This window comes from Meriones unguiculatus, chromosome 1, assembly GCF_030254825.1.
Source record: "Meriones unguiculatus strain TT.TT164.6M chromosome 1, Bangor_MerUng_6.1, whole genome shotgun sequence".
Lineage (NCBI taxonomy): Eukaryota > Metazoa > Chordata > Mammalia > Rodentia > Muridae > Meriones > Meriones unguiculatus.
The window spans coordinates 526,766-553,455 of NC_083349.1; the positions used below are offsets into that span (position 1 = coordinate 526,766).

At 41.7% G+C, this 26,690-nt stretch overlaps 1 protein-coding gene across 2 annotated transcripts in view; it reads left to right on the forward strand.

Annotated features, from left to right (window-relative positions):
• The window catches only part of Ubap1 (ubiquitin associated protein 1), a 40,882-nt gene continuing 14,192 nt past the window's right edge, over nt 1-26,690 (forward strand). For both annotated transcript variants that reach the window (XM_021634440.2, XM_060378109.1), the window contains exons 1-3: nt 1-234; nt 14,090-14,130; nt 22,139-22,263. In XM_021634440.2, the coding sequence (XP_021490115.1) occupies nt 14,097-14,130; nt 22,139-22,263 (159 nt within the window). In that variant the 5' untranslated portion in view covers nt 1-234; nt 14,090-14,096. The remainder of the gene's footprint in view (nt 235-14,089; nt 14,131-22,138; nt 22,264-26,690) is intronic.

Sequence of the window (26,690 nt, forward strand, 5' to 3'; positions counted from 1 at the left end):
GACGTCAGACGCCAGGGGGGCGGAGCGACGAAGGGAAGGAGGAGGGAAGTAGGCCTTCAACATGGCGGCTGTGGTACCGGCAGTGGCTGCGGTGACAGTCCGGCCCGGGGCGGGTAGAGTGGGAAGAGGTGGTGTTCTCTTTCCCTAGGGGCAGTGGGAGCTCAGCAGGGACTGAGCCCGGGAGGCCGGGTGGCGCCAGCACCTTTCAGCTTTCGGGACGGCAGCGGCCTTCAGGTGAGGGGGCCTGTCTCTGGGGGAGGGGGAGAGGGGCGGAGTTGGAAGGTGCCGGTGCGGGGCGTCCCGGGAGGAGGGAGGCTGGGTACCCGGCACCTCGACTCCCCTCCTGAGGGAGGAAAGGGCTGAATGGAAGGCGGGAGGGAGAATGCTGGACGGCGGATGGCCACTTGGGGCGGTTCTGGGCGAAGGGTCAGAGTGACGGGACCAGAGTTGAAGGGGCGGAGGGCAGACGGGATGCGTGCACACGAGTTCGGATTAAGGGACTAAAGCTCGCTTAGAAGACCGGCTCTGTAGAGCTCGGTGGAGAAGGTCGGGGGGAGGACCCAGGCTTAGTAAAGAAGGTAGAGTGCTGGGCAGCTGAGGGCGAGCTTGGAATGTGAAGATTTGAGTTATTTGGGCTGATGAAATGAGGGAGAAGAGATCGGACCGGGGTGCGTGCTTTTGAGGCATATCTTTGGCATTGTCTGGTGTTCTAGATTCCCGCCCCCCCCTTTTTTTGGTTGTTTGTTTTCTGGGTGGAGATTACCTGGACTATCCACCTGGGTCTCAGAAAGTCTTTTGAAGCCAAGCATTTGCTCTTTACCAGCGATCCCTGACCTTTGTGTTGTTGCCTCATGTAATTGTTTTCTGACTTGAGACTTAGAAATACGATTATGTAAAAAAAATTTTTTCTGTGTTGAACTGGAGGTAGATTTTGGTACTTTTTAGACATCATAGCGTTGTAAACTCTAATTTGTCAAGTATTGCATATTCTGTCCTAATTTTCACAGATTAATGCTTCATCTGTTTTCTCAGTTCTAATTGTTAGTATTTGGGGATCTGAATAAATGTGGTGGCTGTTTCTGTTTTCTTTTAGATTTGATGATAAAACAAAGCATTTCGTTTTCATTGATACATAGCTCTTCCTAGGGGCAGAAGGTATGGCTAAGGAGTTAAGGGCACTTATTCTTGCAAAGGACCCGAGCTCAGCTGTTACTACCCTCATTGGTGCCTCACAGTCATCCATATCTCCAGCGCCAGGGGATTCAGTGCCTTCTCCTTGAGCTCCACAAGGCAGGAATGTGGCGCGCACACATATGTCATGCAGGCAAAGCGCTCATACAAATGAAATACATAAATCTAAAAACTTTTATTCTGCCCCCACTGTCCTTTTTTTTTTTTTTTTTTTAGGCAGGGTTTCTCTGTGTAGCCCTGGCTGTCCTGGAACTCTTAGTGGACCTTGAACTCAGAAGATCCACCTGCCTCTGCCTCCCCAGAGCTGGGATTAAAGGCTTACCCCCACCCCCCCCAGCTACATAGTGGATAACTATCATGCTTGTCTCATTGTGAAAAAAGTCTTAATTTGCATTTATTTTTAAAAGTAGTAAAGTATTAAAGTATATAACTATTAAACTTTCTGAAGTTTACTTTTAAACTTCTTTTTAATATTTAAAACTTTGTTCTTTATTATGATGTTTTATGTGTGTTTTTGTTTCCTTTTTTTCTTTATATGTGTGTCTTGCCTGCATGTATGTCTGTGATGTCTGTGCATCACAGACATACATGTCCTGGAACTGGAGTTTTACATAGTTGTAAGCTGCTGTGTGGGTCCTGGGGCTTGAATTTGGGTCCTTGGAAGAGGAGATAGAGCTCTTAACCTCAGAGCTTTCTCTCTAGCCCCTTCCCCCCCTTTTTTGGGGGGCCGGGGGGTGGCAGGGTCTCAGTATGTGACCTTGGCTGACTTAGAACCCTGTAAACCAGGCTGGACTCACACTCAGATCCTTTTGCCTCTTCCTGAGAGTTTGAGGACCAAAGGCACTCACTACCACACCTGGCTGGCCCTTTTCAGTTTGAGTTTGAGAAAGCAGCACCCAGTAAGCAGCACCCAATAAGCAGCACCCAATAAGCAGCACCCAATAAGCAGCACCCAATAAGCAGCACCCAATAAGCAGCACCCAGTAAGCAGCACCCAATAAGCAGCACCCAATAAGCAGCACCCAATAAGCAGCACCCAATAAGCAGCACCCAATAAGCAGCACCCAATAAGCAGCACCCAATAAGCAGCACCCAATAAGCAGCACCCAATAAGCAGCACCCAATAAGCAGCACCCAATAAGCAGCACCCAATAAGCAGCACCCAATAAGCAGCACCCAATAAGCAGCACCCAATAAGCAGCACCCAATAAGCAGCACCCAATAAGCAGCACCCAATAAGCAGCACCCAATAAGCAGCACCCAATAAGCAGCACCCAATAAGCAGCACCCAATAAGCAGCACCCAATAAGCAGCACCCAATAAGCAGCACCCAATAAGCAGCACCCAATAAGCAGCACCCAATAAGCAGCACCCAATAAGCAGCACCCAATAAGCAGCACCCAATAAGCAGCACCCAATAAGCAGTACCCAATAAGCAGCACCCAATAAGCAGCACCCAATAAGCAGCACCCAATAAGCAGCACCCAATAAGCAGCACTTAATAAGCAGCACCCAATAAGCAGTACCCAATAAGCAGCACCTAATAAGCAGTACCCAATAAGCAGCACCTAATAAGCAGTACTTAATAAGCAGCACCCAATAAGCAGCACCCAATAAGCAGTACCCAATAAGCAGCACCTAATAAGCAGTACCCAATAAGCAGCACCCAATAAGCAGTACTTAATAAGCAGCACCCAATAAGCAGCACCCAATAAGCAGTACTTAATAAGCAGCACCCAATAAGCAGCACCCAATAAGCAGCACCCAATAAGCAGCACCCAATAAGCAGCACCCAATAAGCAGCACCTAATAAGCAGCACCCAATAAGCAGCACCCAATAAGCAGCACCCAATAAGCAGTACTTAATAAGCAGCACCCAATAAGCAGCACCCAATAAGCAGCACCCAATAAGCAGCACCCAATAAGCAGTACCCAATAAGCAGTACCCAATAAGCAGCACCTAATAAGCAGCACCTAATAAGCAGCACCTAATAAGCAGCACCTAATAAGCAGCACCTAATAAGCAGCACCTAATAAGCAGCACTTAATAAGCAGCACCTAATAAGCAGCACCTAATAAGCAGCACTTAATAAGCAGCACCTAATAAGCAGTACTTAATAAGCAGCACCTAATAAGCAGCACTTAATAAGCAGCACCTAATAAGCAGTACTTAATAAGCAGCACCTAATAAGCAGCACTTAATAAGCAGCACCTAATAAGCAGTACTTAATAAGCAGCACCTAATAAGCAGCACCTAATAAGCAGTACCTAATAAGCAGTACTTAATAAGCAGCACCTAATAAGCAGCACCTAATAAGCAGTACCTAATAAGCAGTACCTAATAAGCAGCACCTAATAAGCAGTACTTAATAAGCAGTACCTAATAAGCAGTACCTAATAAGCAGTACCTAATAAGCAGTACCTAATAAGCAGTACTTAATAAGCAGTACCTAATAAGCAGTACCTAATAAGCAGTACCTAATAAGCAGTACCTAATAAGCAGTACCTAATAAGCAGTACCTAATAAGCAGTACCTAATAAGCAGTACCTAATAAGCAGTACCTAATAAGCAGTACCTAATAAGCAGTACTTAATAAGCAGTACCTAATAAGCAGTACCTAATAAGCAGTACCTAATAAGCAGTACTTAATAAGCAGTACCTAATAAGCAGTACCTAATAAGCAGTACCTAATAAGCAGTACCTAATAAGCAGCACTTAATAAGCAGTACCTAATAAGCAGTACCTAATAAGCAGTACCTAATAAGCAGTACCTAATAAGCAGCACTTAATAAGCAGTACCTAATAAGCAGTACTTAATAAGCAGTACCTAATAAGCAGTACCTAATAAGCAGCACTTAATAAGCAGTACCTAATAAGCAGTACTTAATAAGCAGTACCTAATAAGCAGTACTTAATAAGCAGTACCTAATAAGCAGTACCTAATAAGCAGCACTTAATAAGCAGTACCTAATAAGCAGTACTTAATAAGCAGTACCTAATAAGCAGTACTTAATAAGCAGTACCTAATAAGCAGTACTTAATAAGGTACATTAGTTAGGGGTCATCAGTGCTTACCATGTGCATTACTTTGACAGAAGTCACTTTGTCTTTAACCCTTTTATTTTTTATTTTTAAATTTATTTATTTATTTATTTATTTGAGAGAGGGCTTCTCTGTGTAGCCTTGACTGTCATGGAACTTGCTCTGTAGACCAGGCTGGCCTCAAACTCACAGAGATCCTCCTGCCTCTGTCTCCCCAAGTGCTGATATGGTATAACAGGTATGCATTAACCCTATTTTTAATTTTTAAAGTTAAATTAATAGCAGAAAAACCTGCTAGCGTTGGTTATGTCCTCTATTGTGTAGGTCCCGGGGATCAAACCTCTGAGGCTAAAGCAGGAGAATTGTATGTACAGGACCCACTTGGACTACATAGTGAGGCTTTACTTCCCCTCCTGTTTAAGAAAGTTGAGGGTTTCTGAAGCTTAATTGGTGATTATACATATAAATAAAGACAGTGATTTCTTTTTTTTTTTTAATGTAATTGAACCAGTTAAGTTTTTCTGTATAGTACTAGGTGTCCTGGAACTCACTTTGTAGATCAGACTGGCCTCCAACTCACAGTCATCTGCCTGCCTCTGCCTCCCTGAGTGCTGGGGTTACAGGTGTGCCAGGCTGAGAGACCCTGTCTTAAGTTCCCTTTAAGTACTTAAGTAAACAGAAGAAAACATCTCATTGTTGATCATTAATCAGGTGGCTTTCTTTAGGTAGTGTTTCTTTAATACTTTTACATTTATTTATTTGCTTATTTAGTGTGAACTGGGCATTGTGTGGAGGTGAGTGGACAGCTTGCAGGAGTTTGCGCTTTCCTTCAAGGATATGGTTTTGGGGGATTGTGCTTGGCCTGTAGCAAGTTCCTTTATCCTGCTGAGGTTAACATTGGTGGTAGGCTTTTTTTCTTTTTTAAATATATGTATGTGTGTGTCTGAGGAGTATGCACACATGAATGTGGTGCTAGAGGTGTTAGGTCTCTTGGAGCTGGAGTCTGATAGTCTTTCTTTTTAAAGATTCATTTTGATTTTTTTTTTTTTAATTATAATGATGGGTGTTTTGCGTGTATATAGGTCAGTGCAGCATGGAGTGCCTGGTTCCTCTAGAAGCCACAAAAGAGCATCAGATCTTCTTAGCCTCCACATGGGTGCTGGGAATTGAGCTTGGGTCTCCTGGAAAGGCAGCCAGTATTATTTTTTTTTTTAAGATGTATTTATTTTTATTTGCATTGGTAGTTTGCTTGCATGTATGTCTGTGAAAGTGCCAGACCCCTTGGCATTGGAGCTATCAACATACAGACAGGTATGAGCTGCCATGTGGGTGCTGGGAATTGAACCCAGGATCCTCTGGAAGAGCAGCCAGTGCTCTTAAACTGCTAAGTCATCTCTCCAGCTCCAGAACAGCTAGCGTTTCCTGTTTCAACTGCCATTATCCAGGGCTGCCCTGGTAGTTCCCATCCCCACACCCCACCCCATTTTTTGGAACAGGATTTCTGTGTGTAGTCTTGGCTGTCCTAGAACTCTCTCTGTAGACCAGAGAGATCTACCTCCCCACTGCTGGGATTAAAGGTGTGTGACATCACACTGGGTTCAGATTATAGGAGAATCTGAGTCTGAATTTGAATCTGTTCATTGTGACTGCTAATTCTGTGTGTGAATCCATTTTGCCCCTCTTAAGTAGTCACAGAATTGTTTCACTTTCCATAAAGTTTAAGCACTAATTTTAAAGTTATGCCATGTAAAACTATTTGTTCACATTGAAATAGATTAATAAATGAAAATAGTTGTTTAGAATTTTAGTCACTTAGTGATGTCATCAGTATGCTAGGAGGAAATAACCTGAATATTTTCTACCACACCTCAAACCAAAACAGGATACACTGGATAAGGACTGAAGTTTCTTTGCTTGTATTGTTTTGTTAAATTGTACCTAAGGACTAGAATTTGTATTTGGCAATAATTTGTATGTATTCTTCGAACTATATTGGTTATTATCAGTTTCTGTGTAACTATGGCCTAGCCTGGAGCTTCCTATGTAGACCAGGCTGTACTCAGACTTTCAGCTCTCCTCCTGCTGCTGCTTCTGGGACTACAGGCTGTTCCACCATGCTTTGCTCATTATCAGTCACTTCCAATGTTTGAGTCACTGCACTGGCTCATGGTAAAATCTTGTGATGGCTGAGTCAACAGCCTACCAGAGTGTGTTCAGTTGCTTCATTTTCTTCTTCAGCATTTGATATTGTGAGACTTTTAAGTTTTCTTTGTTTTGGGGAGTTTAAATGCTATCTGTTGTATAATTTTTAAGTTGGCATTTCCTTAGAGTTGATTGTTTTCATGTATTTGTTGACAGCTTGAGTTTCTGGTGGTTTTGCATTTTTTATTTGTTTTTATTTTGTATTGTTTTTCTTCTTGGTTGAGCAAGATTTCTTTATTCTGGTTATCTTTTGAGACAGTCTTGATGTAGCTCAGGCTGTTCTTTAACTCTTTATTCTTCTGCCTCCACTTCCCAGGTGCTGAGATCACAGGTGTAAACCACCACATTCAGCGTAATTTTATTTTTATTTTATTATTATCATCATTCTTTTAAAGATTTATTTATTATATATACAGTGTTTTGCCTGCATGTCAGAAGAGGGCACCAGATTTCACTATAGATGGTTGTGAGCCACCATGTGATTGCTGGGAATTTAACTCAGAGCCTTTGGAAGAGCAGCCAGCGCTCTTAACCACTGAGCCATCTCTCCAGCCCTTAATTTTATTTTATTTATTTATTTATTTTTTTAAAGATTTATTTCTTTGTTATTTATAGTGTTCTGCCTGCACACAAGAAGAGGGCACCAGATCTCATTATAGATGGCTGTGAGCCACCATGTGGTTGCTGGGAGTTGAACTCAGGACCTCTGGAAGGGCAGCCAGAGCTCCTAGTCTCTGAGCCATCTCTCCAGCCCTCTTAATTTTATTTTTAATTTATGGTTTGTGACTATCCCCTTGTATTTTATATTATCATTTTTTAGCTGTTTATGCCTTTTGGTGACAGTAACCCAGGATCTTTTTGTGTTGTTGATTTCTTAGATATTGCATGACAGCACACATTTGGAGGTTAGAGGACAAGTCATGAGAGTCAGTTTTCTTTCATGTGGATCCTGAAGTATGAACTCTGATCATCAGGGTTGGTGGCAACTGCTGAGCCATCTTGCTGGCCTTGCTGATTTTGAGATAGGGTCTGACTCCATAGGTTTGGCTGGCCTGAATTTTAGTCAGTGTACTTTTCTCAGCCCCCCCGAAGTGATGTATGGCATACAGGTGTATGCTGTCACATCACTAATTTTAATGACCTAGCTTTTCAGTCTTTTGTAAAAACAAAATTAAAAAAAATTAAAATTTAGGAAATTCTTTGTTGCTAGGCATGATATATTAAATAATTTCTTTTAATGTTGGTGCTGAGGCTTGACTTCCGGCTTGTACATGCTAGGCAGCACCCTACCACTGAGCTGCATCCCAGCCTACATGCCATTTCAATAAACACAATAGCACATCAGTATATTATGCAATTTGATATCTGAAGCCAACCTGGACTGTGTGAATCCTGTCTCAAAAGAAAAAGAAAGGCAATTTCTTGGGAATTTTGGCATTAAAGGACCAGAGAGTTGTTTTGTTTTTATTTGTGGTGGTGTTTGGTTTTATATTTATTTACTTATTTTTTGATTTCTTGTCTCTATTTTTATTTCTGTGTATGTGTCTATGTCTGTGTATGTATGCTATGTGTGTACAGGTACCTGCAGAAGAAAGAAGGGGATTTCAGATCCTGTCATGGTTTAAATGAGAATAGCCCTCATAGGCTCATATATTTGACTTCTTGCTCTCCAGCTAGTAGAACTGTTTGGAAAGGATTAGGAGGTGTGGCCTTGATGGTGTAGTGTGCCACTGGGAGCAGGGTTTGAGGTTTCAGAAGCTCATGTCATTCCCAGTTATCTTTTTCTACCTCATGCTTCTTGATCAAAATATAAGCTCTCAACCAGGCTTTCAGTGCCACACACCTGCCTGCTGCTGTGCACATCATGGACTCTAAATGCTCTGAAACTGTAAGCACCAAGTAAACAGCTTACATATAAGTTGTTATTACAGCAATAGACATGTAGTTAAGGCAGATCATATGAGGCACAAGTCACAGGCATTTGTGACCTTGACATGGGTGCTGAAAACTGAGTTCTGGTCTTTTGGAAGAACAGCAAGTGCTTTACACTTCTGAGTCATCTCTCCAGCTCCTCTTTATTTATTAACATATTTTGTGTGTATGTGTGAACGTCTGTATGGTATGTGCGCCATGCACCTGCCTTACCTGGTGCTTGAAGAGGCCAGAGGTCAAGTCCGCAGACAGTTGTGCTCCACCATGCAGGTGATTGGAACTGAATGTAGGTCCTCTGGAAGAGCAGCCTGTGCCTCATTTGATCTAGCCCTGTTTTTTTTTTTTTAAAGATTAAAAAATGATTATTTTTGTATGTGTGTGTGTGTGTGTGTGTGGTGCTTTGATTGCATGTATGTCTGTCAGAGTCCCTGGAACTAGAGTTAGACACGCAGTCTCGAGACCTGACATGTTGGTGCTGGGGATTAAACCCAGGTTCTCTGCTAATTCAGCCAGTGCTCTTAACCAGTGAGTCATCCCTCCAGCCTGTTTGTTTTTAATACAGGATCTCATGTATCCCAGGCTAGCCTAGAACTCATTCTGTATAGCAGAGAATGACCTTGAATTTCTGATCCTCTTGCCTTCACCTTCTGAATGCTGGGATTACAGGTGTGTGCTCCCACCATGCCTGGTTTTATGAGGAGATGGTGTTGGAGTTGAGGTCTTTGTACTTGCTATGTAAGCACTCTGAAGATTAAGCTACACTTCTAGTCAAAACCAGATAGTTAAAAAAAAGCTTAATTATGCGTTATATACATTTTCTAAGACTGAGACACCAATAATTTTTTATTTAATTTTTTAAAATTTTCTTGGAGACAGGGTTTTTCTATGTACCTCTGGCTGAACTGGACTCACCTTGTAGACCAGGCTGGCCTCGAACTCACACCCAACTAACACCAATCAATTTATGAATGACATGTACTTTTAAATGCTAATGTGAGCTGGGTGTGGTGGCACACACCTCTAATCCCAGTACTAAGGGTGGCAGAGGCAGGCTGATCTCTGAGTTCAAGACCAGCCTGTCTATAAATCGTGTCCAGGACAGCCAAGGCTACACAGAGAAACCCTGTCTCAAAAAAAAATGTTAATGTGAGTTGACAGTGAAAATTTTTTTTATGGGTAATATTTGATAACATTGAAAGTGCATCGCTCAGTGTAAACTGCTAGCCCTTCTGCTGAAAGAAGGCAGCTTGGATTCCCTGCAAATGGAATTACAGAAGGTTCTGAGCTACCGTGTGCATGCTGGGAGCTGAACCCAGGTACTTTACAAGAGCAAGACGTGCTCTTATTGGCTGAGCCATCTCTCCAGCCAAGAGATTGCCCATTTGGCAAGCACTAACCTGTGTGGCTTTGAGGACTTGGGTTTAAATACCCTGTGTCCAGGGAAAAGGCTAGGATGGTGTTTTGCACTCTGGGTGTGGCGGGGCACACTTGTAATCATCAGAAGTATGAAAGCCCTAGAATGGTGAAGACAGGCAAATAGATACCTAGCCCTTGCTGGTTGTTCAACCTAATTGGTAAACCCAGAGTCCCAGTTAGAGAGGCTCACGTCTCCTAAGGATTGATGTGGATATATACCTCTGGTCGCCACAGGCATATGCATCCTCTCATGCACACATGCAATGTGTGTCTTTCACCTCCATCCCCAGATTTTGTTTTTTGTTATCCTATCACTTAGTAGAATAAAGTGTATTATTCTATCACAGAAACAAACAAACCAACCCCAGTAAAGTTCCCAAGAAACGACAAATCCATTTTTCTTCCCCCCCAAAAGACCAGGGATTATTATTGTACCAGTTAGCTTCTCATCACTGTGACAAATGCCTGACATAAACAAAGCAAGAAGGATTTTCTTTGGGACTTAGTCTGCAGTGGTGTAGAACGCATGGTTGAACAGATTACAGCGTGGCTGGGAGAACAGAGAGGAATTGAATGCTTAATTGGGCTTTCTCCCTCTTCTCTTTCTGTTCAGTCCAGGCTTCTGTGGATGGGATGGTATCACTCAAATTTAGGGTGTGTCTGCATACCCCTGGGTGCTTCTCCCATGGGTGTTGTGAAGATTAACCATCCTAGTTACTTTGAAATCAGGAATTGAATACTTGATCTTGGCGAAGATCATTGTTTTGTTACTGAACAAAGACATGAACTAGAAATGATTCCATCCAAGTCTAGGACCGGTACCTAACTTAGTGATGGTTTGTTTGTTTTTGTTTTTTTGAGACAGGATTTCTCTGTGTAGCCTGGGCTGTTCTGGATTCTCTTTGTGGACCAGGCTGGTCTTGAACTCACAGAGATCCCCCTGCCTCTGCCTTCCTGAGTGCTGGGAATAAAAGTGTGTACCATCACTCCTGGCTCATACATATTTTTTAAGATTTATTTTTATTTTATGTGAGTGTTTTGCCTGCATGTATATATGTGCCATGTATGTGCCTAGTGCACATGGAGTGAGCCACAATCCATTTTGGAGTCAGGGTTTCACTGTGTAAACCAGGCTGCCTCCTAAAATCATAGGTAGCCTGCTCTGTCTTCTGAGTCCTGACATGTGCCACCATATCTGGCTCTTATTTTTGCTCAATTATGAGTTTATAAAGGTGTATATTGGGCATAGTGGTGCACACCTTTAATCCCAGCACTTGGGAGGCAGAGGCAGGTAGAACTCTGTAGAGCTCTGGCTAGAGCTACATAATGAGACCCTGTTTTGAAAAAAAAAAAGTTGAACCACTTGCATATTATATTTATTTTAATTATTGTATATGGGTATTTGATGATACATACATATGTACATGTGAGTATGGGTGCATATGCCATGGTGTATGTTTGGAAGTTAGAGAACAAATTCTGAGAGTTGATTCCCCTCTGTGACCATGCTTTTGGGGAATGGCACTCAGGTCTTTTAGAAGGTTTTCTATACGTATTTATTTTTTATAGCTTGTTGCTGGGATTTGGTGGAAACCAAATGCTGTGTGCACATTGAGACTGAGTAGAGCTACTCAGTACTCATGCAGAAATGCTACTGGCTGAATTTTGTGATCTGGGAGGACTGGAAGAGGCCTCTGTAATCTTTGGGTACACTGGGTACAGGCTGTATGTCATGATTGAGCTGGCTGTAAGTGGGCTCTGCAATCACGTGAACTAGATGTACCTTATGGTTGGTTGGGGTCATTTAGCTGCAGTTCTCTGGATTGGGCTGTTGGCAAAGCTTGGCGGGGTTTCTGGCTGAACTGGTCCAGTTTGTCTGACCAGAGCATTCAAGAGACTGGTTAAAATTTTAGGTGTAGAGTGCTAGCCTAGTATGTGCAAGGCCTTGGGTTAGATTCTAACCTGATCCTCCTAACCCTTTCCTAAGAGAAAAGGAAAGGAAAGGACATGTTTTGATGTATTGACTCTGCTACTTCTTTAATCTTGCACACTTGACAAGACAGGCCATGAACTCTTGCCTTTCTCCAACTCCTAAGAAACTCAGATCAGGTGCCAAATTCTGTGACACTCCTGTTTGGGGAAATGTATTGTCATTTTGGGGAAATGTATTGTCATCAGCAGTCTTTACTCAGGCTTTGTAAAGTGTTGTTTTGGATATTTCAAAAGGTATCTTTGGGCTGGAGAGATGACTCTGTGGTTAATTAAGAACATTTGTTGTGTTGCTGGACATGGTGGCCAGCAACTCAGGGAGGCAGAGGCAGGCGGATTGCTGTGAGTTCTAGGCTCGCCTGGTCTACAAAGTGAGTCCACGACAGCCAAGGCTGTCTCAAAAAAACAACAACAAAAACAAACCTTTGTTGCTCCTCCAGAGAACTTAAGTTCAAAGTTCAGTTCCCAGTATCCACAGCAATTCAAGCTTCAGGGGAGCTGATGCAGTCTTCTGGCTTCTGTGTGCATCTGTACATGTGTGGCACACACACATACAGACATACAGATTTTAAAATAAAAACAAAAAAATGGTATTTTGATTGGATGTGGACGTTTTCACCTCTAATTTCAGCACTTTGAAGTAAGAGACAGGAAGATTGAGTGAGGCTAGCCTGCAGTCTGTAGCACAAGACTAGCTCAGAGACCTTAGCTCAAAAACACCCCAACAGCAAAGGCCAGAGATAGATTTCAGTGCTTAGCCTGTTTCCAGTACCAGTAAGAATTATATTACACTCTTGTGGAATATCTTCATAGTTATATCTTTGGCAGCTTATCAGTGGTCATATTCTATATCGGGACAGGCCATAACTGAGCTCTTCAAGGGTTGTGCCCTGTGTAGTTAATAAAGAACTGTCACATCTCTAAGATGGCTACATCTTGCCCCTGAGTGTTTGGGTGTTTTTACTGGACCAGCAGTCACTGGGTTCTTCTTCATTCTTTTTGGTTTTTTGATACAGAGTTTCTCATAATAAGGCTGGCCTCAAAGTCACTGAGACCCACCTGCCTCTGCCTCTTCAGTGCTAGGATTAAAAGCCATCATGCTTGGCCCATTCATTTTTCTTGTTCTGAAGAAAAATATTTGATTACTTATACATCACTTTGTTTCTTTTTAGTGTTTATACATGGTTAAATGATTGATACATGTAGAAATACACACTCAATATAGAAGACCTAAAAAACAGAACAAAAAGAGAGCCGAAAGTGTGAAGCCTGGCTATGATCCCAGTGTTAGAAGAATGTCTTGTCTTTCTTTGTTTCTATAAGCATGTTGGTCTCTTTTCCAAAATTTCAGAGCTCATCAGATCTTTTTCTACAAATAAATGATGTCCATTTTCTGCTTTAGTTCTTCATAAAACAAGGATGCTTGGGAAAGATCTGAACAGTCAGTATTCTGGATGAATTGAAAGAACACAGTAATACATAAAGAGCTTACTAGGGCCACTGAAATGCTTCCTGCACGAATCAGTGTGCTGTGTTGACCTCTTTCATTGGCTTTTCATCTTCAGCCAGATATGCTGATATGCACAGCCTTTAATAATGAGGTCTAGTTTTTAAATACAGAGCTTGTGGACAGTGATAAATTATGGAAGTAGTATCCGGCTAATTATTAGACTTAAACAGACTAAAATCAGACCTGATAAACTTAGTCTTCATAAACATGTTTTTAACAAACAAAATCAAGATTCTGATACATTCAACTAAAAATGTACGTTTGTGTGTATAGGTAGACCAGTTTAGTGGTTAGGCAGAGTGCATAAAGATTTTTCTTTTGCAAGTTAACTTCAGTTTATCCTTTATTAAATTCTACCTGTATGATAGGCAGTTTATAAAATAATTTTGTAAGGGCTGGGAATGTACCTTAGTTGGTAGAGTGCTTTCTTGGCAGGCATGAAGTTCTGGATTTGATCCCATCACCTCAGAAACTTGGCATGGTTTACACATCTGTCATCCCAGCACTGAAGTGTGGGTAGCAGGAGCAGGATTTCAGGTTCATCCTCAGCTATATAGCTAGTTTGAAGCTAGCTTGGAGCTAGCTTCTCTGACCTCCAGATAAGCATTGTAGGCTTATCTGTTACACACATGGGTGTGTAACATACACAGCAATAAAATAATTTCTCCTTTCTTGGGCTTTCTTTTGGAGGACTTTGGGAGTGAGAAGTGAAGACTGGGTCTTGAAACATTAGTATTTTTTTTGTCTCTTACTGTTTATATTGTCTCAAGGCATTAGTGCCTAAGAAACCTTTCCTTCTTTTTCAGATTCTAAATGGCTTCTAAGAAGTTGGGGACAGATTTTCATGGTAAGTGTTAAATATTATGGTTGAAGCTATGATTTGATCGGAGAATTTAATTTAGTATTTTGTTGTTGTTTTTTTTTTTATTGTGAAAAGCCTGAGTAAACAAAGTTGTGCAAAACACAGCATATGCATCTCAGGGGCTTCAGTAATTTAGAAGTGGCTAAACTATGGTCTTGAGAGTCTTGCTGGGTTTGTGCCTAGTCACTAAAGCTGCACACGGGCTGGCCTCTTGTTCTCAGCATTATTCCTTTTTTTTGTTTATGGTTGTAGGTCTCCCCTTCTGGGTGGATGGACTTTCTAAGCCTTTTGTTAATGCTGTATGTTTTTTGTCCTGATCTGCCCCCCCCCAAAAAAAAAAGGAGTTTACGGTGTATCAGTCTGAGTAGCGATTAGTGTCACACTTGAACTAATAGTTTTGCTTGATTTTTCCTCCTCTCATCTTCCCCCTTCTTGCCCTGAATGTGTGTATGTGTGTGTTTTTCTGGGTGTTGAACCCATGGCCTTTTTTTTTTTTTAATGATTTATTTACTTCATGTACGTTGGTGTTTTACCTGCATGCATGTCTGTGTGAAGAGTGTTGGACTTCCTAGAACTAGAGTTACAGTGTGAGCTGCCATGTGGATGCTGGGAATTGAACCTGGGTCCTTCCTTGGGAAGAACAGCTAGTGCTCTTAGCTGCTGAGCCATCTCTTCATTTTTTTATTCATTCATTCACTTATTTATTTATTTATTTATTTATTTCTTTATTTCTTTTGCAGATGAAAGCTTGAGCTTCAGGCTAGACTGCCGTATTACCTAGACCCTGTCTCACAAAAATGAAAAACAAAACAAAACAAAAAAGACAGTAAAAGAAACAAAATCCAAAAATTATCCCCAAACTAATTTTTACTTTTGAGACACAGAATATTTCTATACTTGCCTCTACCTCCTGAGTGTTGGGATGTCGGTCACCAAACTAAATTTTATTATTTGCACCTGCAGGGAATTTAGATATGTAAATTAAAATTAGACCATCTTTTCATTCAGTAGGCAGTTATATCTAGAAAGATCCAAGCAGTCCATATTTTTGTATAACTGATTTTCCATTTTAAAACCTGTGCATTGGGGGCTGGGGAGCTGATTCAGCAGTTAAGACAAGTTAAGACAGTGTATAGTCTTCAGAGGAGGTGGGTTCAGTTCCTAGCAGCCACATCTGCCTACCTTTTGAGGATCCTCTGTCTCTCGTCTCTTTTGATACCCCCACCAGTGTGGCATATACAGTTTACATGATGTATATATGTGATTTTATAAATTTGCATCATTATGGTAGTGGTCCCCTAGACTGTATAGCAGTCTTTGCTCATGTGCTCTAACTGAGCTGCAAGGCTCAGCTGTGTCAGAGGTGCGGCAGTTGCTCTGCTTTTAGCTTGCTTGCATACTTTATGAAACATCTTTGAAAGTTTGAATTGCCACACATACACATGTAACTTGCATAATACTGTGCTTGGTCCTGTGGTGTGATATCACTGAAGCTCTGCAGTTAGCAGTAGGTAGTTCAGGTGGAGCTTTTCCAGGTGTACTGTCTTGTTGGGTGCTTTCCAGCATTCGGTTAAAGGTAGAAGAACACATTTGACTTGCCTTTGGTTACTTTTGTCTTTTGTCTTTTTTTTTTTTTTTTTTGGATTTGTTCTTGAAAACAAGGTCTAGCCTCTGTAGTCTTGGCTAGCCTGGAATTTGCTGTATTCACCAGGCTGGCCTAGAACTTACAGAGATCCACCTACCCTAGCTTCCTAAGTGCTGGGATTAAAGTTATGTGCCACTACATGTTAATTTTATTTAATAATAATAATAATATTATTATTATTATTATTACTACTACTGTGTGCGTATGTGGGCACATGACATGTGTGGGGGTTCGTTCTCTTATTCTACCACATGAGTTCAGGGGGTTGTGGTAGCAAAGCAATTTTTCCCTCTGAGCCATTCTCTGGCCCTTACCTAACATTTTAACTGTGCCTCCCTGTCTGTCTGTCTCTGCCTGCCTGCCTCTCTTTTTCTGTGTGTGTTTTTATGTATGTGTAGCCCAGAGGTCAACATTAGGTGCCCTCCTCTACTGCTCGCCACCTTATTTTTAGATAGGGTCTCTCACTAAGACTGAGAGTAATGGAGACTTCAGGAGCCTCCTGTCTCTACCTTCTGGTTTTTTTAAGTGAGAACTGGAGGTTTAAAACCAGATTCTTATGCCTGCACAGAAAGTACTTTATTCACTGAGTCATTTCCCCAGTTCTTAAAGATTTTTGTAAAATAATTTCTCAATTTTTTGTTAAGTGGTTGAACTGATGGATGAGTTGCTCATGGATAATGAGGGTTTTGCTTCTCAGTGTATGTGTGTGTGTGCTACAAATATTTTTATTAATTCTTAGAGAATTTCACGCAATTTAGGTTCATCATATTCCTTCCCTACTTTTTCTCTTAACTCCTTCCAGATCCATCCCCACTCTTAAACCTCCAACTTTGTATCTTTTTTAAATAGCCCGGTCCACTTTGTCCTGCTCATATACTCCTGACTGTAGAATATACTTACTTGCCAAGGAAACACCTTCAAGAACTGATTCTTCCTTCTCCTAAAGATAGCAACTGTCCATAAGTCCCCTGCTAGGGATGGGGGCTCATAAACCCATCCCCCTCCATGCTAGAATGTTGACTGGCTTGTGTATGTTTCTAAGAACAGCTTACTAAGCACTGTTCTGTGGAGCTAGGCATGCCTGCAAACCTAGATCTCAGAGCAGAGGCAAGAGGCTCTCAGATTAGAGGCCAGTCATTATGTAACACAGATTCAACAACAACAACAACAAAATGACCCTCGTAGCTATTTTCATATACAATATGATATTGTTAGCTCTAAAGAATTTATCTTGTACAATCAAAGCTTTATGCACTTTAACTGTCATCTACCATGATACTTCCCTTCTAAGGGCAAGCCAGCTAGTTTTTAGAGAAGTGCTTTTCTCTTGAATTCTATTAAAAGACAAATACTTTTCCTGCTGAATGATAGATAGACATTTTGTTTCTGTTTATGAGCTGTGATTGCTTTATAATTTAGTGTGGGAAAGGTAGCTATCATTGTAATTGTGATTCTAGTGTGTATAATTTTCTGTTGGCAAGCCAAAATGCTATTGCCTTTTTCTGGTGGGGGGACATCTGGTATGTTTCTGTGACTTTGTCCAGAATCTGAAAAATTTACCTTTTATCTTATATGAATGCTCTGTTAAACAGTACTTTTATAGTTGGGCATGGAGTTGCACTATAATAACCCCAGAACTTGTGAAATGAATACATCAGGATTGTGAATTCATGGGTATCTTCTGTTGTACAGCTCTTTCACCACCACCCCCCCCAAAAAAAAAAAAGAAAAAAAAGAAAGTAGCAGGGTATGGTGGTGCATTCCTGTAGTCTCAGCATTCAGATAAGGCAGAAGGATCAGGGTCAGAAGGCTAGGATATGCTAAGAGAGACAGAAAGAACTCAAAACCAGCCTGGGTTCCACAAGACCCTGTGTTAGGTGGGCTGGGTGGGCAGGAGAGATGGCTCAGCAGTTAAGAGCACGGCTGCTCTTACAGAGGACCCACATTTAATTTTCAGGATCCACCTGGCAGCCGCAACCTACTATAATGCAAGTTCCAGGTGATCAGATGCTGGCTTGTAGTCTTGTTTGGTTACTAGGCAGGCATGTGGCATACATATAATAATATTCAAGTTAAACACACACATAAAAGAAAATATTGGTTTTGGTTTTGGTTTGTTTTGGAGATAGGGTCTCACTGGGTAGCCCTGGCAGTCCTGTAACTCACTATGTAGACCAGGCTAGCTTTGAGCACACTGAGATTGGCCTGCCTCTGTCTCCCAAGTGCTGGGATTAAAGGTGTCTGCTACCATACCCAGCAAAAAGAAGCCTTTTTTTGAAAAGCAACAACAAACAAAACCCACCAAATCAACCAAGCAAAAAGGTGCTTTTGTTGGGAGTGAGTGTGCTGCCACATGCCTTGGTGTAGTTCAAGACCAAGAACCTTGCTATATAGCAGATTTGAGGCCAGCCTACATTGTCTCAAAGGTCAAATGACTAAAACTCCTTTCCCATAACTATCTTGTCTTTTTTTTTTCTTTGAAAGCTCATTTGCATTTTAATAGGTATTAATCACTTATAAGTTGGTAGGGGTAAAAGTTGAATCCAAAAGAAAAAAAAAAATTTTTTTCTCAATTCAGGATCTCACTATATAACTGTGCTGTCCTAGAACTCACTGAAATCTGCCTGACTCTGCTTCCCAAGTACTGCCTTAAAATTTTCTCTCTCTCTCTCTCTCTCTCTCTCTCTCTCTCTCTCTCATATACACTCTTTCTTTTGGTTTCTTAAGCCAGGGTTTCTTAGGGTTGGAGATATGGTTCAGCACTTGCTGCTCTTCTAGAAGACCCAGGCTCATTTACTAGCATTCATGTGGCAGCTCACAACTATTTTTAAGTCCAGTTCCAGGGATTCAGTGCCCACTCCCGACCTCACTGGGCCCTGCATGCACAGCTACATAGCATGCAGGCAAAAATCCATATACATAAAATAATAAAATAAAAATAATTTTGAGAAAGAAAATTACTCATGAGACATGAAGCTGTCTTTAGACAAGAGAAAGCTATAGCTGCTACACACGTGACCACATACACCCTTGAACCTAGAGTCAATATATATGTATACATATGTATATATGTACATACATGCATGCATACATACACATACATAGTCAGGGTTTCTCTGTGTAGCCCTGGCTGTCCTGTACTCACTTTGTAGACCAGGCTGACCTTGAACTCACAGAGATCCGCCTGCCTCTGCCTCCCGAGTGCTGGGATCACAGCTGTGCTTCAGGACTGCCCAGCAGAGCTGTCTCTTTATTTGCTCTTCACTAACTGAACAAGTCTTACTGGTGGATGGGAGCTACAGGCATGAACATTTCCCCATTATTTAGGAATTCTTGATCAATTCTTAATGGTGAAAATAAGGAAACAGAATATTCAACAAAACATAAGGGCAGTGTTGACTGAACAGGCATGTGTATATATATGTGTGTGTATATATATATGAGTGTGTGTGTGTGTGTGTGTGTGTGTGTATTTGTGTGGTAAACATATGTGTACATGTGGAAACCACAGGACAGCCTTGGTTCCTTAGGTGCTGTCCACCTTGTTGTTTGAGACAAGGTCTGTCGCTGGCCTGGAGCTCAACCAAGTGCACTAGGCTGGGTGGCCCTCAAGCCTCAGGGATCTGGATATCTTTGCCTCCCCAGGGCTTAGATTACAATGTGCCCCACCGCTTCTGGCTTTATTATATTGGTTCTTAGCATGAGATTCAGGTCCTTAAGCTTTCAATATAAACACTTCCTCACTGAAAATCTCCTCAGCCCCCTTCCTTCCCTTTCCCTTTCCCTTTCCCTTTCCCTTTCCCTTTCCCTTTCCCTTTCCCTTTCCCTTTCCCTTTCCCTTTCCCTTCCGCTTCCCCTTCCCCTTCCCCCTTCCCTTCCCCTTCCCCTTTCCATTTCCCCTTTCCCCTTTCCTTTCCTCCCCCTTCCCCTTCCTTCCCCTTCCCTGTTCAGACTAGTCTCTAACTTAAAATATTTCTATCTTAGCATTGCAGTAGCTGAGATTAAAGTTTTCACCCTGACACTCTTATCTACTCATTTTTTCATTCTTCGTGTTTTTGAGACCGGGTTTCTCTGAATAGCCCTGGCTGTCCTAGACCAGGGTGACCTGGAGAACTGCATGCCTCTGACTTATGAGTGCTGGGATTAAAGGCCTTTATTACCATCTCTGCCTTGCAGTTGTATTTATTTTTAAAGGATGATAAATTACCTAAGTAAATAATCGTGGGGATGAAATAGGCATTGCCAGTTGGGAAAGCAGCACATATAGAAGTATATGACCATATTTGGGATATTTCTAGAATAATAATCATACTACAGAGAGAGTATATTGACCCTAGTGTGGTTTTAATTTCTACATGTCTGAGAAGTAGTTCAAACATTTTCACTAGGATTAGAAGGTGATGGAAGAGACTCCGTCCAACAGTGGGAACAAGGATGTTCTTCCTGATAAGAAGATTTATTGTATTTATGTGTGTGCATGTTTGCCTGCATGAGTTTATGTGTGTACAAGAACCATTGCAGGTAAGAAGAGTCATCAGATATCCTGAAACTGGAGTTACAGATAGTTGACAACCACGGTGTGGGTGCTGGGAACTGAACCAGGTCCCCTGAAAGAGCAATAAGCAATCTTAAGCACTGACCCATCTCCCCAGCTCCAGTAGAAAAAAAATTATCTTGGTGAGTCTTCAGATCTACGTTTTTTTTTTTTTTAGAATGAAAAAAGTTTGTATGGAATTTGTGCTCCCAAGCACCCAGGAAAATAAGGCATTTATGAGGCCCAGAAGTAAGCCTTGTTTTACTGGGTGTTAGTATTGAAAAAGTAAAACTTTATCAGTTATGTTTTATTGTTTGAAGGTAAATTCTGCCAGTTCTGCCAGTAAATTAGTTCACTAGAATTGGTCCAGAAAGAAAAGATGACACAGCTGGAAGCATGGTAAAGAGCGCTGTGTAAGACACTACCTTTCTGACCTTTTGGCGAGTGGCCATGTCCCGGCCTTTGGCGCACTTCAGTTATAATAGGCAGAGGACCGTTAGGGAGTTAAAGGCGTTGAGCTGTTCATGGCTTAAGTGTTTTGACAGTTCTGACCAGATTTCCATGATCTTGTCTGATTGTTCTTATCTCTACTAAGTGCCACACTGCTTAGCTGTTTCCACATGGGGACGGGTTGAGGATACAGCTCACTGGTTGAATGCTTCATGAATCTGAGATGTGGTCATGGGCTTCCTTCTCCAGTACTGGGGGTGTGGTGGAAATGAGCCTACTTATTCTGGAAAGTAGTAGTGCTTTTATTTTTTGTGTTAAAAAAGCAGTTGTTTCCCTCGTATCCATCCCCTAACCAAAAGGAAAGAAAAAAGTTTGTAGAGAACTCCAAATCAGTCTCTCCTGTTGTGAGGAGTCTGCCGTCAGTTCAGCTGCCTCACTGTGGCAGCCACCGCTGTAGGTTTTGAGAGAACAAGCTAGGCGTAGTGGCACACATTGCAGCCACAGCTACCTGAGGACAGAGGAGGTCGTGGTGAGCGCAGGGCCGCTGAGCGCTGTTTTCAGCACCTTAGCTCCCAGACAAACACAACAACACAAACAAAAATGCTTTTGAAACTACATCTTCAGATGAGATAGAGTTAAACTGACTTGGCTGCAAGGAGCTTACATTTAAGACAGACAGACATAGTATGTTAGAAGATAATAGTTACTGTTCAGCCAACTCAGGCAGTGAGTAGTGTGGTCGGCAGTCATTTTCTGTAGGGTGCTGAGCTTAACCCTGGCTGAGAAAGTACATTAGAGCAGAGTTGAAGAAGCGAAAGAGTGAGTAGTCCTATGAATCCAAGGGAAGAGCATTCCAGATGAACAGCCAGTAGGGGACGTTTTGAGGCAGATTTGAGCTTGACATCATTGCAAACAGAGGTCACTGTGACTTAGGGCAGTAAGCCTAAGGACAGTTGTTAGGAGATGTGGACAGAGTCAGCCTGCTGTGAGTACTTTTTTTTTTGAGACAGAGTTTCTCTATGTAGCTTTGGCTGCCCTGGAACTTGCTTTGTAGACCAGGCTAGCCTCAAACTCCCAGAGATCCTCCTGCCTCTGCCTCCCAAGTGCTGGGATTAATAAAGGTGTGTGCCACCGCCACCCGGTGAGTACTTTAGATTTTGCATTGAGTGTAATTGAAAACAAACCCTGACAGTGAAGTGGACTGAGTAGGATTTTTAAAGGTTTTGTGTCAGGAGTAGGAAGCTGTTGGAGAAGGGTAGCGTAAGTAAATGTGTGTCCACTAAGCTTAAGAGCATAGCAAAATTAATATTAAGGTTATTTGCTGATGTTTTCACTTTATTTTTCTTTATTTATTTTTATTATAGGGACTTTCAGTTACCTTGATGATGTCCCATTTAAAATAGGAGACAAATTCAAGACACCAGCTAAAGTGGGTCTTCCTATTGGCTTCTCCTTGCCCGACTGTGTACAGGTTGTGAAAGAGGTACAGGTAAGTGGTGAATTCTAGTTAATGTTCAGTGCATTAAAGGCTTGAGAAAGCTACGTCCCTTAGTTTTACCCTGCTGCTTTTGTTAATGCCAACTTTACAATGGTACCTGCACTTCTATCTCTATGTTTTACACATGTATAAGTTTTGTTTAACCTGTTTGATTATATATCTCTGGGTTTCTGTGCCTTGCACAAAACAAAACAAATCCTAATAACCCATCTTTTTTTTTTTTTTTTCTTAAGAATTATTTATTTTACATATGAGTAAAATGAGCTTTATCTATAGGTCACTTGAATGCCCAAAGAGGGGCTCAGGTCCCAGTATTATAGATAGTTGTGAGCTACCATGTGGTTGCTGGGAATTGAACTCAGAACTTCTGGAAGAGCAGACCAACCACTTAACCACTGAGCCGTCCATCTCTCCAGCAGCGAATTGCCCATCTTACTTACTCACCTCTTTCCCGTGTTGACGTCCTTGTTGTCGTCTCAGTCAGCGATGTTACATAAGGTTTTTCTTTTGCTATGCCTCACACTTCTTTTCAGCTCTGCCTTAGTTTTCATCTAGGCTGTTAGAGTTGCCTCTTTAATTGGCTCTGCTTGCAGTGTTTTCCACATCATTTCTAAAATAATGATTTGGAGGCGGGCGTTGAAACGGGGCTTCTGTGTGTAGCTCTGGCTGTCCTGGACTCACTCGTAGACCAGACTGGCTTCAAACACACAGAGATCTGCCTGCCTCTGCCTCCCGAGTGTTGGCATTAAAGGCGTTTGCCATCGTGCCTGAATCTAGAATAATGAGTTTAAGGGTTTAGAATTATTCAAAATAACTCAATTTATAACTCTATTATTATTAAGTCAAGCATAGACAAATCAGATTTTGGCAGTGCACATTAGCCCATCCCCATGTTCCAAGTCATCAGGAGTTTGTTGAATATGGTTTGTACGTTACTACTTATACCTGGGTTTCCCCATGAGTTGTGTCTATATGGACTAGTCTCTGACTGTACAGAAAGCTGTCAATCTGTTAGGACTGTACCTAAATGTTTACCAGGGCTGCTTTCCCAATCCTGCCATCTTTAGAGGTCTACAAATACATGAAATTACTTCTTGAAAGCAGCAAAATCTGAGTGTTACTTTCTTCAGTGTGCACTTATCAACTGCCTGCTTGTGGGAGGTGTTCGTTTGGGGATTGAGGAGAGGGACCTCCTCAGTGCCATCAAGATGCTTATAGCTTAAGGTGTTAGAAAGCCAGAAGAGCACAGGGAGACAAACTTCCTGCTGTAATGTCAGACGGCCTTAAAGCTATACCTTGCTGGAAAGGAAGTTTTGTTTCTGGGGACTCACTAGGGCATCAACATGTCACTTAAGAAGCATTTTGTCTTGTGCAGTCTGTGTTCGGGAGACCTCATTTGCTTGTGTCAATAGCCTAAGTCACCCTTTCAAGCTATCTACTTCAGTGGGTTTTGTTTGTTTGGTTTTTTGAGACAGGGTTTCTCTGTGTAACACTTGCTGTACTGAATTCATTCTGTAGACCAGGCTGGCCTCAAACTCATGGAGATCCACCTGCCTCTGCCTCCCAAGTGCTGGGACTGAAGATGTGGCCACCACCACCCAGCCTGGTTTAAATATATTCATGTTGTGTAAATTTCATGCTGTGTAATTCTAGAACATTTTATTTCTCCCACTTGGAAAAGAAACCCACTGTGGCCTTTGTGACAGGTGTATTTAATTTAGATTTTTGTAATTGGAATTTTAGGCTAGAATCCTGATCTGGAGGTTCCCAGTGAATCAGGTCTAGCCATTTGTCCCAAAAGGCCAGCCAAAGAGACAAATGGTGGTGAAGACATGAATGGAATGTGTTTTCAGGGCAGGGACTTGGCAGTCTAGTCACTAAAGCCCGAGTATCCCAAGAGGCTGATAGCCACCCTGACTCTGTAGTCTAAGCTGTGCCTTGCTCTGGCTGAGCATTAATTATTTCTGAGTTAGGGCTTTATGCTGAAAAAAGTTGGGGCTGGACATACAAAGTTATGTCTCTCCTCCTCCTGAGTGCCTCTTTTTCTCCTAACTCAGTGTCTTTATAATAAAATGTTCAGCTCTGCTTTTAAAAAAGAAAGAAAGCAAAAGAAAGAGAAAAGTTGCTGCTGCCTGGGATGGCAGTTTTAACTTTTGGAACAAGATGTTTATATATTAGATTTATTATTATTGGATCCAAGTGAGTGTAAGAGAGACTGCTATAGAAAAAGTACCAGTTCACACTTGTTTTTCTTTTAGTTACTTGTCAGACACCTACAGACCCAAACGAAGAGCCAGTGCTTTTAAATAAAACCAACTTCTAAAGTCCCTGTTACATTTTGTCAGAATATAGTGTGCTATTACTATGGGCCCAGTAGTATTTCTCTTGTGTGAGTATACCACATTTTATGTATACATGAAACAGTAGACATTTTGGTAGTTTCTGCTTTTGACTATTAGGACCAGTATTGCTACGAAGACTTATATGCAGGTTTTCCCTGTGTTTTTCATTCTTCTAGGTGTATGTGCAAAGGTAGAATCGCTGGGCCTTACCATAACTACCTTTAGAGGAACTACCAGATGATATTCCAAAGTGACTCACTGTGTCATTTGTGTTCCCACTAGCACTGAAGGTGTATTTCAGTTTCAGACTGTGGTATTAACTGTCTTTGTCATTATGTACTTCTTTGTGGATGAGAAGTTGTATCTTGTAACTTTGATTTGCATTTTCCTAATGTTACTAATGATGCTAAGCATCTTAAGTAGTTTTGATTGATACTCTTTATTTATTTATTTTTTTCCCATTGGGCCAGAAGGTGGATTTTACCTTATATACTTTCCTTGCTCCATTTTCCTGATAATTTTTTTATTGGTTATCATAACTAGTCATTAAATACCTTTCTTTGTTTGCAGTCCTAGTAACAACATCATTTAAAAAACCCCGAAAAACAAAGAGCTGGGGATGTAGCTCAGTGTTAGCATGTGTGCCTTACATGTGTGAAGCCTTGGGTTTATCTCTGCTACTGCACACAGGTGCACACATAGGCATACATACATGTACACACACTTGAAAAAATAGTACCAAGAGGGGTGATGAAGTCCCATAGGCTTGGGAATCTGAGGCAGGAGGATCACTTCATATAGGAGTTTGAGGCCACCATAGCAACACAGAGAGACACCTGTTATTATTTACTTCCTTATTGCTGGCAGAATCCCTGATAGGAAAGTATTTTTTTGGGTTGTGACTGAAGAAATCATCTATCATGGCAGTGGAGGGCATGCTGGTGACACCGGGTTTTGTCTGCTGCAACATGAGTATGAGGTAACTAGTCACATTGAAAAGTCACATAGGGGACAGAGCGCAAACTAAACCCTCAGCCTCTGAGCCCCATCCCTTCAGTCAGGTCCCACCTCCTAAAAGCTTCACAACCTCCCAAGTCAGGAACATTAGCTAGGGACCAGCTGTTGAAGCCCGTGAGCCTATCAGATAGGCTTCACATTTAAACCTTCATGTTCTACTCCTGGGCCCCATAGGCTTATCCTTCAAAGCCTTCCCCAGTCACCTCCTCCTTCCAGCCAGGCCCCACCAACTAAAGGTCCACAGCTTTCTCAAGCAGCCCCAGTGCTGGGGCCAGGTGCTAAGTCACATGTGTTCATAGCAGTGCAGATCTAAAAGAAAAAGAGTAAAGCATTTACCTATACCTTGTTTCTCATTTTTTTTATGACTCACTGATGTAATCAGAAATTTGTTTTGAGTTTCAAGTTTTTGCCACCTGAGATTTTGCTGGGCTCCTTCTTTGGCCAGCAAGAAGAACTGATAAATACTTAGGATCATGCTTGGAGCACTCACTAACTGAGGAGGGGAGCTGGGGTCTGATATGCCTACGCAAACCACTTAGACCAGGGTGTTTTTTTTTTTTTTTTCTCTTTACATTTTTTTTTTTTTTGCTTCCTTGCTTTATTTTTTGTTTGTTTTTTAAATTTAGCTATGTACCCCTGGTTGACCTGGAATTCATTCTCTGCTGGCCTTGAACCTGCAGAGATCTGCCTACCTCTCTCTCTGTCTTCTGACTATTTTGAATTTTTTGAGACAGAATCTCATGCATCTAATTCTGTCAAATTAAACTCTGTAGCTGAAGGTGATGAGGACATATGCCTGCCACTGCCTCATGGGTGCTGAGATTGAGCCGTTAGGTCCTATTTTAAATGCTGTGCTTTCAAATTACTAACTAACCAGTGGGTCCCAGCACTCAGTAGCAGAGGCAGATGGACAGCTAAGGCTACATAATAAGAGATAAAATCTATCAGCGTGAATCAGTAAACATAGATTGCATCTGGGGCCCAGGAAACTTCACGTGGATGTTGTGGCCACAGTAGTGCAGGGCAGTCCTTAGTGTCTGTGGTTTTAACAGATTCTGC